This window comes from Accipiter gentilis, chromosome 4 (assembly GCF_929443795.1).
Source record: "Accipiter gentilis chromosome 4, bAccGen1.1, whole genome shotgun sequence".
NCBI lineage: Eukaryota > Metazoa > Chordata > Aves > Accipitriformes > Accipitridae > Astur > Astur gentilis.
The window spans coordinates 19,398,672-19,412,221 of NC_064883.1; the positions used below are offsets into that span (position 1 = coordinate 19,398,672).

General features: G+C 38.2%; 1 protein-coding gene across 1 annotated transcript in view; it reads left to right on the plus strand.

Annotated features, from left to right (window-relative positions):
* Positions 1-13,550, plus strand: part of COL28A1 (collagen type XXVIII alpha 1 chain) — a 69,935-nt gene that overhangs the window by 38,504 nt on the left and 17,881 nt on the right. Inside the window, exons 24-25 of the mRNA XM_049799048.1 lie at positions 3,769-3,837; positions 6,602-6,670. Coding sequence (XP_049655005.1) covers positions 3,769-3,837; positions 6,602-6,670 — 138 coding nt within the window. The remainder of the gene's footprint in view (positions 1-3,768; positions 3,838-6,601; positions 6,671-13,550) is intronic.

Genomic DNA, 13,550 nt, shown 5'->3' on the forward strand with positions numbered 1-13,550 from the left:
AAGATCAACACACAAGTGAAAGACCAAAGATAAAACTGAGGATTCAGTGGTAACACAAAGATTGCAGTCTTTGCAAAAGTGAGATACTGATAAATTCTCCTCTGTAGTACATGTGAGTTGACATAAGGCTGCTCAAAGAATAAGGTGAGACCAAGGACCATCCTCTTGCCAGTGGGAAATAAGTTAGAACAAAAGTATATAGATTAATTTGCAAAGGATGAAATTCATGGGGTTTTATCACTGTTGAACAGTGGAGTAAACTTTTCAAAGAATGGTTCTATTTCTCCTGTTTCTTAAGTGGTAAGAGTAGTTCAAGATGATTGTTAGGTACATAAAGTTACGATTGCTTTTTCTCCTTGCATAATGCATTACAGTTATCAGCATGGAATTTTGTCTGATATTTCATCACCAAACTACTCAAACCCTGAAGTAGGGTTTTTCCTCAACTCCTTAGAATTGCTTTTCATTTAACTAATCAGAATAATACAGTGTCATGAGAAAACAGTGCCACTCACCTTTCTACATTATTTAAGAATAAACTGAAAAGTGCAGTCCCTAGAATAGACCCCATGTCTTCTACTGCAAAAACTGGATATATTTCTTTTTACTTTGCAGCTTTCACATCCTTCCCTCTAATGCATTTTATGATATCATATTGTACTTTTATAAGTCATGATCTGGGTTGAAACTTTCTGTAAGCCTTCTGTCACTTGTGATAAGGGAATAGTTCAGGAAGACTTTCCTTCAGTGTTTGGGAAAGGTACCAGTCTTGTGATCTCCTTTCCAGACTGAAATCAGGAACCTTCTTAGTAAACCTCTTTTTTTTTTTTTTTTTTTTTTTCACATTTACCATGTCTGCACCTAAAATGTTCCACTCAATTCCACTGTTTCATTTCTTGGGAATATAGTTGATAGACCCAAATTCAGAGACCAAACAGTTTATGTGTACCTAACACAATGTAGTTCAAAATAAAGCAACTTAATGCAATAATTTTTGTGTGATAACATCTTAGGAATACCAATAATGCTTTACACTTGTCTTGACAGACTTCTACCAGTACACCCACCAGAGGATGCTGGATAGCATATTGATCTACATGCATTCAGTAGCTCATATTTTTGAATTTTCTAAAACTCTGAATTTATTTACTTTGGCTATATTCTAGAACACTACTTCACTCTGTTTTTCTTATAACAAGAAGTAAGGAACATGACTTAATTGTCCAGTCATATACTTAATCATTTAGGTTTTGATTATGGCGGTTGTTTTTTTTCTTAACAATGACCATGGGCACCAAATTTATGTTTATATTCTGTTTATCCTTTTTTTTTTTTTTTTTTTTTTCTTTGAAAGACTGTAGAAGCAACTACGTCTATATTACTGCATCAGAAAATTACTTTAAAACCTGCCCTGGAAATGTTGGCAAAGTAGATGAATTAATTCAGCATGCCATCTGTGACATCAACAGCACTTGCCTTGTTGCCAGTGCACTGACTTAGAGTGAGTCACTGTGATTGTCTTTTCCAGACCCCACAAAACTGTGGGAAGCAGTAATCACAGAATTGCTCCTGGGCCATCTCTTGTGTATTTTCAATGCAGCTGTTAAAAAAATTAAATACTCTGGACTAGAAAACTGTTTCTTGTAGCAGATTTGGCCATAGATTTGGCTTAAGTAGATTTCTATCTGTGTTACTAATGGCAAAACCAGCCACTTGACAAAATCCCAATTCTTACAGAAAAGAATGTGGTAACATGTATTTGGTATTTACAATGGTATGCTAAGATTAAATGAAAACATCTGTTTGGCCGGTTTTTACTGTAGTGGAGTTAGAAGTAAAAATAGAGGTGAACTCATGATCCATGGTTTCCTTTCTTGTTAAAAAAAAATGTTATTAAACATTTCTAAAACCTTTCTTATTTTATCCACAATTTAAGAACTATGGATATTAAGAATGAAGAAGAGGTAAAATTTGCTTTCTATTATAAAGCTATTTATGAACTAGAAGCACACTCAGTTAAATTTTTACAGAACTGGATCAGAATTCTATCATCTGAAAATTAGGAAACATGAAGAAACATCTTTCAGGGCTGATGCAGTTTGAATCTGGTGGTCAGGTTGTGTTTAAAGTCTTCCAGTGAAACTATCCCTTTAGACTGGAGGACAGGAGAGATTCACACAGGAGTGACCTACCATGTACAATTTTCTTTAAGCATAAGGCCTGCTTGCATCCCTATCCCAATTTCCATCTTAAAGTGGTTTCAGGGTTTCATCTTAACCAGAACATTGAGTCTGCCTCATCTTTCTTCATTCACTTCCCTCCTAACCTAAACCTGTGATGTATATCTTTAGGAGATCCAAAGCAGCTCTTTCATTTTTCCTTGACAGGGCTAAATTGGTTAAGAAGATCTGACTGCTTGTGTCTGTGGTAGAGATGTTCATGGGACAGGAAATCTGGACCCGAAGTCTGTTTTTGTTGGATATCTCACTAGAATATAAGTCAGTTTGTTCTCCAGTGATGGACACTGTATTCAGACAGACCAGCCGCTGAGATCTGAGCTGCTATCAGGACTCCATTCATGGTTTCTTGAGGCATTATGTTATTGCAGAAATTGCAAGGCACAATGCACTGATGAAACAGCAGTTTTCAGTCATTTGCAGTTTCTCTTTTCTAGCTATTTATTTTTACTGGAATAGACAGGGAAATATTTGCTATTTGTACGTATTCTTCAGGATAAGTTATCTGCATGTATATTAACAACTGACCTTCCAACCCTGTACAGGAGAGTCCAGTTACGTTTCTTGGTTATGTGGGACTGAGTGAAGGGTGTACACTTCTCCGTGTATGGCCATATCCATACCGTGCTTAGGAGTGGGGTGGATGTGTGACCTACAAGTATCAATAAGGATTTCCAATTGGCAGTGCTGTCATGTGAATATCTGTGGTACAGACTGCCAGCATATCTTGAGGGATACCTCAGAGTAATATGTTTTCTTTCTTGGTTCTGTGAAGAACAGTCTATTGCAAGCTTAGTTAATTTTCTCACTAAATGTCAGGAAAACTGTCACTGGAATGAGGGAAGAGGAAAAGATTGCTATTTGCTTCTCTTCTGGTCGTGAAAGGAAGCATTGAGGTTTTGCAAATGCACGCATCTTTAGTGAGAGTCAGTGGAAGAGTCAACAGAAGGAGTGATTGTCTCCTGATACAGAGCATTTTAGGCTAAATTAAGAGAAATTATATATTTCTTGTAACCGACTGTATTTCTTTCTTTTACTTCTTTCCCTTGTAGAACGCAGTTTTGCTTTACTGTATCAGAGAACCAATGTGATTACCTGGAAGCAGAAAATGCACCACATATGATAACTTAAGGCTGGCATATTATGTTTCAGTATTGTTAAATTCATTGTTCAAATGTCAGGACTTACCCCAAAGTCATAGAAGTTTAACTTTTTAAAAATAAATTCAACTTTGTATTGGCTGAAGATAAAGTCACTGTTCTCAAGATTTCTCTCTCCAACTATAAATCTAGAAATTAATAATTTCCTGATGAGAACTCCTATTTTTCTGAAATCTTAATTTGATCAACTGAAGCAAAATAAAAAAAGCACAAAAATTCCTGAGCTTTGCAAACAAATTGCAAGAGCTGGTAACTGGTATTCCATATTTCTAAAAGGATATTAAATAGTTTCCTTACATATTTTTTAATATTTGTTACATCATGATGATCCAGTTACTGGCAAGATGGCTGACTTACTATTTTGTATTTAGGGTGGCCAGGGACCACCTGGACTACCTGGACCCCGTGGAGAAAAAGGCGATGGCCACAAAGGTGAAGCTGTAAGTACAATTTTAATTCTGCATTTTGTGTTCTACAAAGAAAATTAATTACTGTGTGTCTCCTGGTTTCAGCTGGGATAGAGTTAATTGTCATCCTAGTAGCTGGTACAGTGCTATGTTTTGAGTTCAGTATGAGAAGAATGTTGATAACACACTGATGTTTTCAGTTGTTGCTAAGTAGTGTTTAGTGTAAAGTCAAGGATTTTTCAGCTTCTCACGCCCAGCCAGCAAGAAGGCTGGAGGGGCACAAGAAGTTAGGAGGGGACACAGCCAGGACAGCTGACCCAAACTGGCCAACGGAGTATTCCATACCATGTGATGTCATGTCTAGTATATAAACCGGGGGGAGCGGGGCTGGGAGGAATCACCGCTTGGGGACTAACTGGGCATTGGTCAGCAAGTGGTGAGCAATTGCATTGTGCATCACTTGTTTTGTATATTCCAATCCTTTTATTATTATTAATGTCATTTTATTGTTGTTGTTGTTATCATTATTAGTTTCTTCCTTTCTGTTCTTATCTCAACCCACCAGTTTTACTTTTTTTCCCCCAATTCCTGCCTCTATCCCACTGGAGAGGAGGGGAAGTGAGTGAGAGGCTGCATGATGCTTAGTTGCTGGCTGGGGTTAAACCATGACAGTGTGATAATTCAATATTCAGTTACTTAACTAAGTGCAATTAATCTTCTCTTTCATCCTTTAGCTAATTTAAATATTTCACATATTTTTTGAAGTCCTTTCCTGTCCTAGATACAGTGCCGGTTCTACAGGCAGTCAGAACCAGATATAATTTGTTCTCATTTCAGCATCATGAAAGGGATACCATGTTATTCCATAAAAATCTTCATGGCTGCTCATATATGTTTAGTACAATCACTGCTTTGAATTCTTTTCCTTCCCTCTTTCCCTCCCTCCCTTTTCTTTACTGTTCTTTGTTCAAGATCTCTAATAACATCTGCTTGGCCAAATCCTGCAGCCTTCAATTCCTTGGTTTTTCAGCTGCTCTTCATACCAGGGGGTTAAATCCTCCTTTTTGAAGATTTTCTCCCCCCTTGCTTTCCTGATGGTTAGCTCCAGAGGGGGCTAATGCCCGAGTATTCCAGCTGGCACGTTCCATTACAAGGGCGTATCATCCTAAATTTCAGTCATCCAAAGCCACATAGACATGTTTGACCAACATTTCACTAGAAAGTGAAAATACTGTTGCCATTCTTCAACCACCACATGTCAAACTTCCATTAACACTATTTTCTTTATGTCTGTAATCCAGCTTTATTTCAAACTGCAACTGCAAAGACACTCCAAAATAACACTGAGGTGGGACCTGAGTGCTTTCAAATAAGTCACTGCTCAGGTCCAGTTTTCTATCATTCAAACTGATCCTGGGAATATCCGTTGGGATCAGAATTAGTTCAGAGGGCATTCACTCAGAATTCCTGGTGTAATGCCATGTACCTGACACATTTCACAGCACGTAGGGACACTAGACCAGCTCCAGACTCTTTGGAGGGTCAAGGAGTGCCAGTAACAGGCTCAGACCCATTAAACAGAGGACATGCAAACAGATGAAAAAAACCCTGCTGTCATCCCAAATAAAAATGAAAAGCAAATGCAAAGGTAGTCATGAATAAGGCAGTGATGCAAATAGATGACTGATGAACTTTTAGTAGGCCTTAAAACATCTCATAGGAACTGAAGTTGTAAGCTTTACAAATTAAGATATCTGTTTAAACTATATGAAAAAGAAGTATTGGTAGATACAGAAAAAGAGAGGTCAGTGAGAATCTGAAAACTTTTTATTTCTAATTAATCAAAGAATTCAAGAGAAGCCCGGTTTGGTAACCATTGATTAATAAAACTATACAAATGCTGGTTGTAGTCTGACCAGTCATAGGATGACAAACTTACGTGTATGTGCTTTCTGCATTTCTATTAGTGACTAGGCAATAAAAAAAAAATGCTTCACTTTGCAGTAGGATTCCTGAAATCATGTCTATTCTAGGATTCCCATCTGCAACTGCCGTAAGAGTCATGCTTCTCTGTAACTCAATCTCAGGCTTCAGTAAAAGCTGCTTGTGTTTCTCCCTGCCACATGAGTACATGTCCTTGAAATGCGTGAAGGTTCTGTTGTGCTGTAGCATGCATCTTTCCCCTTCTCAGGCCGCCTTTCCTTGCCCCATGTTCTGGAAAGACCAACTTTGTAAACCACTGGCAGACATGGACAAGATTTATGTAGCTAAGTCTCTGTAGCATGGTGGGGCAAAGACATCTCCCTTATGAATGCTGAAAGGGAGGCTGGGGATGCCTCCAATAGTATGAAGGGTAGCTGAAGGGGATGTGAGGGACTGAGCAGGGAGTTCAGGAGAGCAGACTATCGAACAAAAGTACACCAAAGTATGTTAGGATTACCCAACGCCCAGATTTAGGTGGGTTAGCTCTGGTATCCCAGATGCATTATGTCTGCCATGTATGAATCATGGAGCAATGTCTGCTTTCTCACTGGTTTCTCTGAGCTGAGAACAACTCCAGTGTTCTTAAGTCAAGAGCTGGACTTTTTTTCCACCACTCTGGTAGCCTTTTCAGGTTTCCACCTGGGACTGAGGATGACTGTTGCTTAGTACACATCAGAAATGTGAAGTATTTGACAAAATACAGCAAAACCAAAGAGATCAGTAACAACTGCTGAAATTCTCTTCTTTGTTGAAGAAGACAAATACTCTTCCTTTAGGACAACTACTGACATGCTTTATTCCTCTGCTGTACCAGGGACCTCCAGGACCACCAGGCCCCCCCGGACCACCAGGCCCAAATGGCGTGGGAGATGCTGGACCAAAGGTACTTGTACAATGGTAGTACATGCATCTGACTAGTAGACAAGGTAGACAAACATATTCCGAAAAATACATTAGATTAGAATGGCATATATATGACAAAATGTTGCGATCTCATCTCCCACTTTCAGTTAGAAGAAAAGCTTTTGGTAGACTTTTCTGCCATTGTAGATACAAACCAGTTCTTGCTTTATCCCCAGATTTGATGCAAATCTGCAGGTTTTCCATACATCCAAAGACCCAGGATGTTTCTAGATGCTGGAGTTTCTATGTGGAAGTCAGAATCCAACACAAGCAGAGTATTGCCTAATAATTACGCACTTTCTTTCTCCCACAGAAGTGCAAGGGACAAGGCCCCAAAGGAGTCAGGGGAAATGTCAGTTACATGGAACTAGTGAGGTATTTTTAAAGTTCCTTGAAATGGAGTCCTAAGAGAAGACTATAAACCTTCACCTCAAATTAATATTAGTTTAGAGGTAAAACTTGGCAGAAAGAAAAAAAACCCCAACTGATAAAGGGATTAGAAATACAACACTCAAACACTTCAAAGTTTTTTCATAAAACACAGAATAGCTAAAGTGTTATGAAGTTCTAAGCAGTATGTAACTCACCTAAAAAGTTGCATTGTAACTACTGTTATAAAAGTTGAAAAAAAAGAGACTTAAGACTGAAATCATACAAGAAATTGGTTTAAAATATCCCACAGAGTGGTTTTATTAATGATTTCCTTGTTACATATGTGAAATAGGAAACAGGCAGCCTGTTGCAAGAGAAAGCAAAATAAATATCGCCCAAGCAAGTTTTTTCCCAAACAGAAGGAACTTTCAACTTCAGTTCCCAGAACATTAGAATTCCCATTTAAAATAAACAACAATAACCCCTTAAAAACATATCCACAATAAAGGAAAAACTGAAGGACATTCATCCTTAGAATGACCTGACCTTAGAATGACCATAGAATGGCCTGACAATGGGGTCTGGGAAACCTGGCTTTGTGCTGCTATTCTGAATTACCACTTATCAATACAAGACATTTCACATAAAGTAATGCAAGGTCTGGCCCATGACACAAACTACTAGAGAACTAAAAGTAATTTCAATTATGTTATTCAATATAGACTTAACAGAAAATACATAGAGCTAAACTAATTAGATTTTTTTGTACAAGATTATATCTTTTCCAAATAGAGATACTAGATTTGATATAATACAGTCTTATAAGACTGTTTTTTTGGTACTACGGAACAATTCATTAAAATCCTAGACTCTTATATGAAATTATTAAGGCAGATATTGATAAAAATTTAACTTATGACTACAGAATGTCTGGGGGCATCGTTACATCTGGAATTCCCCCTCACTTCCTAAATGCGTAATTCTAGAAAGTGGTGTTTCCCAAAGAAAAGGAGTTGGAAGGTCATGTCAGGTAATCAGATAAGATGATCTCCCACTGTGATGCCAGGGTCGAAAGATTACAAACCCCAGAAATACAAATCAGAATTTCAGTGGGAATATAGGGGTTTAATATAAACAAATTTGAGTTAAATCCAAAATGGAAATAAAAGACTTTATTTTTTTTTAAGTGAAAGGAAACCACTAGAATCATTGCAGTGAAATTTCTCACAACTGGAATTTTAAAAATCAATCTTTGTGGTTGTGTTTCTGAAAAGTATTACAAATATACAAGGTATACAGAAAGGCACTTAGGAAGGTCATAGTGCCTAGCTTATATGAGAGATCTAAAAGTGGGTCACAAGTCCCTTCTGTTCTTGCAATCTTGAATTCATGTAATTGCTGGGACAAGCAATTCTTTGGCTGTATGATTATTAGGAAAGTTCCGACACGGATCATGAATGATGGAAGTACAATACGGTATCATAAAGTGGATTAGAGGGGAGGAGGTGAAAGCTGTGAAGTGAAAGAAAATACATGCAGTTTTTGCAGTGGAGAACACGGAATATAGTCTTTTTATCAGTTATTCTTAAACCACTGTAAGTCTTGCGATATAATAACATATATATTTAATTAAATCATAGATTAGCTATTATAGTACTCTAAGTGATTCACATCATTGCCAATTGAAATGAGTTGCTCATATTCCTTTATAAAGACATCACATCCTTACTTGTCAGTCTCTTCTTCACCCATGAACAGCATAAGAAGTATTACCATCCCCCCAGATCTGTGGGCTGAAGTTTATTCACAGTACTAGTAAAGGAGGTTTATTGGTAGTATCTTTTGTGGAGGAATATGACCTGTGTTGTGTTAGTTGAATGTTACCAATTAATAATAAATTTGGCAATAGGCCCATTACTTCAACCTGAATTGACTGAGCAAAAGTGAAATACCTGTGACCAAGAGGCAAGGCTCTTATAATTTAATAGTATTTAATTACAACAGGAAATAGCACAATGGAATATCTAGTAATAGAAACTCTCATCCTAACTCATTATCTATAAAGAAGCCAGCAAAAGATTAGGCAAAGGCAAACTGATAAATTGTTAACACTACTCTCGTGTTTTCTGACAACTTCGGGTCAGATCAGGGTTGTCATGTAAATTAAAAGTATCTTCCTCATTTCCATCAAGTCATTGCCATTGTCACAAAAATTGTCAGAATTAGGTAGCTTGATTCTAAGAACCAAATTGTTGAAAAACATGGATGCAAAGGAAGCTGTGTTTTTAGGTTAATAGAACGGGTTGTGGGAGCTGGGTGTGATACAGCCTAAGGAGCAAGACCTCAGCATGTGCAGTCAGTCTAATTCAGGCAGCCACACATACAAGCTCAGAGTCTTCTTGGGTGATCTGCACGCGTGTTTTAGGCTGGATCGGAAATGTGCTGTCGAAGTGAATCTCCAGTGGACCCATTTACTGTGCTTTGGGTTCTGGACCAAAAAGAGGTCTGAGCGGTCCCACAACCCAGGAATTGTGTGACTGCTGCACCAAAGCATGCATTATCTGAATAGATAGTCACATCTGTGATTTAGTTCTGTGCATCCACACTAGACATGGTGTAGAGTACACTGGAAAAAAAGAAATTAAGTATATAAACATCACTTCTCCCTTCCTGATTTTTTTATCCTGTTTGCTTATACAAAGTTGTGAATCCTTAGTCTCTACATAACTTCCTGGTAGCAAAGGTGCCACAAGGAAAAACAATTCACTTGAATTGCAAGAATTCCCCCAGAACTTAGTTCATAAAATGGTCAATCTTCTGTTTTTTTCGAATAAAATGTAAGTGCATTGGCTACGTCTCATCCCTTCCACATAAAAACGTGAATATAAGAAGAAAAGCAACAATCTCTGCATATAAAAAAAGAACATTTATTTGATAAAAGAGACTCATAAATTTACACACTAGTTAATTTGAAATGCCTTTGAGTATCATTATATAGGAATGTTCCACTCAGCTGAATCAGAGCTCTGTTCTCCCCACTTTCAGAAATGGCTCACATGTGTGCACACTGCTAGATAGGAATTTTATGTATCAGAGGTCAAATTCACATGAAAAAAAAATTGGAACATGTGGGATGCATTCAATCCTGGCAGCACCCTATTTTCTGTAGCATTAAAACAGAAGCATATAATGTCAGAATATAATAAAAGATTGATTTAAAAGCACTCTGGCTGACTACGAGGTGGGTTACAGACATTCAAGAGCAAGAGCCTAGCACTAGAAAGCAAGCTTCCTTCTCAGTAACTGGATAGCAGAAGGATTATTAAAACCCCTAGCACGGTCCCTAGTGCATGAACATTTGGGCTGGATCCAGTTGCAATATAAACAACTTTTGCAGCTTGGGCCCTGTCTACTTGAACTAAAATGTGTAAAGTAGAGACGCAATGTCTTTTTTTTGTAATATGTTCTTCTTACATACCATTACATCCACTAGTTCTCACTAAACAGAGTCTTGCAGTGTCTGTTATATGTTTCAGTATCAAATACACATGCTTCACAGTAAATGAGGTGTATATATTTGGAAGCCAAGATTTATTTTTCAGGTGACCATCAGGTCATGTAATGAATTTTCTTGAACAAATGGTATGGAATAGACATTGGAATTACCTACTTTATGCTCAGGTCTTTATTTCTTGTTTCAGTGGTGTTTTTCTTGTTCACTGTTTTGCTGATGGTGACAAGCTTGTCTACAAGCACAATACAGGAAATAAATTAGATCTCATCAAAGAACAGTACTAATCCTTCTTGAAATTACTTCCCTGGAGGACAGTTTACTGTCACACCTTAGAAAAAAGAACTGCTCCACTTCACAACTCATAAACCAAAATAAAAGTCTTTTTTCTCTAAGCCAAGAAATACAGAAACTTTGAGGATTACCCAAAAGCTCTACAAAAGAGCTTTTCTGTGAGACATCTGGTATTAACTAAGCATGTGAGGCTAAAATTCGATCCTTCACCTGCAACGACCCTGTGTAAGAATGTGTTACCCATGGGAGGAAGAGGCAGATGACTTCAAGTCACCCTTACACTCTTTTCGGTCAGGGCTGGTCTAAGAGCAGGTTGTGGGTATATTTGATACTGGCCCATAAGGAATCATTTACTGTTTTGGTAACCTCCCATTCAGCTTCCATCACAGCAGCTTACAGGCTGTTTCACAGGCCACAGCAGCCCAGGATCTCCTAAAACAACCTTATAATGTGAAGCCTCATCTGTATATCCACCTCTTTGCTCTGGCACCCCTGGCAGGTTTCAGAAGGAGGCTTGGGCAGAGAAAGCTTTGGCTGCTCTGTGCAACTTCTGCTCATGAAGGGTTCTCCTACAAACAGCTTAAGGTTGTATTATGGTTTGCAGGGACATTGAGGAGCAATAATTATTCCTTTGATAATAGATGGTACTAAATAGGAAGATGACTACATTTGCCTAGACTCTCAGTATTTCCTAGTAACGTGACAATCTCAAGCTCATTGTAAGAAAATGCATTGCAGGAGGAATTGAGAAACTGAGCATGTTTTAAAAGATCGGGAATACCTACCATTCATCCCACTGCAGAGGGGCATTTCCAAGCACCGTGTACCAGACTGAAGTGCTATAATCTTTAAGTACTTAAGATTGTAATCTTTAAGAGTTTATAGCTAGAATTGGGGGTGGGGGGAGACAAAAAGTTCAAGGCCGTTGCCAATATCTTGGCTCTTTGCATTAGCAGGGAAGGTGTGCTATAAAAGCCTCAGGTCATCTTAAGAAGAATACTACTACAGAGAGTACCTCTCTCTTTAGTTCTCTTTTCCAAACCATACTAGATGAAAACAACAAGCTCCCCTCTCTGATCAAATCTGAGGGAGAAATTTCCTCCTGACTGAACGTGGCAATCAGTTTAACCCAATGAGTTGACACATCAATTTAAAGCTAAGAGCATCCATGTACCATGCCTGTGCCCTGACTCAAATTGCCCAGTCTCCAGTGCTTTGGAAGAAAGAGAAATTGAAAATAATTTCAGAAGCCAAATGTTACATCAAGAAGGAAAGCATTATAAACTCAATCTAAGCCTTAGTGTTTGGATTCAGACTTCCCACCTTTCCAAATCCCTCAAACCTGAGCATAGTTTGAGCCCTAATATATTTACATAAATAGCACGTATGTCGGGACTTAGCATAAGAGTATCATAGCCATATATAAGAAACACAGATTGGAGTAATCTAGAAATTGAACCTTGGGTGTGTCACCTAAAAGCAGTCATTAGAATGACTGCACACATTCCTCTCCAAAAGTAAAGGAAGTCAGTAAAAGATTCTGTGCTTTTGTTTCCTTCTTTTTTAATCAGTTCGATAATGTTGTTTCTTTTCACCTACCACAACTCAAGTGTCATCTGTGATTTGTGTGATTCATACTTGCAGCTCTCTCCTAGTTAGAATGCTCCCTCTGCAGGCACAGCCATTTCCACAGCTTTTCCGAGTGCCAAAACAAGTACAATGCAGAGTTTTTATAATGAATTTTTTTTTATTTTGTCAAGAAATACAATTTCTTCCTGGCTCTGTTGTTAATATATTGGATGATCAATAGCATATCAGAACATTTCTTTCTTTTGCACTTGCCTGCACAGGCATAGGTTTAGGAACATTTGCTAAACCTGATTCAGAATTTTCTGCATCTATAATTTATTAGTTATAGATTTCTTTTTTCTTTTCAAACTGATGGGAGTTTTCTAGGGATCATGTGCTGAATGTGTTCCTGTTCCCTCATTTGTACAATTATGGACTGAGGAAGGTAAAACTGCCTCTTACGTCCCTGTGCCTTCCCCTACCAGTAACGTCCCCTGAGCCCCATCTCCTTCACTGGGCTCATCTGCAGCATGTGGGGCAGCACCGGGCTCAGCGTTACCTGCATTCCCCTGGCCAAGCAGCTGATGCCTTCTGTCCGCCTGCTGGTTAAGGGATGAGCCCCCCTCTGGGTTTTTTCCCCCCGCTAAAAGCATAAATTGAATCTCTTCCCTTTACCCAGCCTCCAATTATCACCAAAACTGTCGAAAAGGAATATGCTCAAGGCCTCTACATTTCTGATGAATTTGGCTGAAATCAACTGATAAGTTCAAAATATACTGGGAGAAAAAAAAGGACTAACATAGACAAGCAGAAACACAGGCAGAGTATCCCTTAAGCCTCATTTCCTCAAGGAATCAAGCTAAACATATGTGCATTAAGACTTTTTAAGAAAACAAAGAAAGGGGTGTTCTTTTTGTTCCTCTATATCAATGCTGTTAAAATTCATTTAGTTTCATGAATGCATAAGTTTGACTGTTCTGGAAATTAAATGCCTCTAGTTTCAGAACAAGCACAGTATCAGTAAAGGGCATGATGACTGTTGTGTCCCACTAGTAAGCTCCCTGTCCATCCTGGTAAGCCGGTGCAGAACGTGATGGAAAAATGGGGGTGTTTT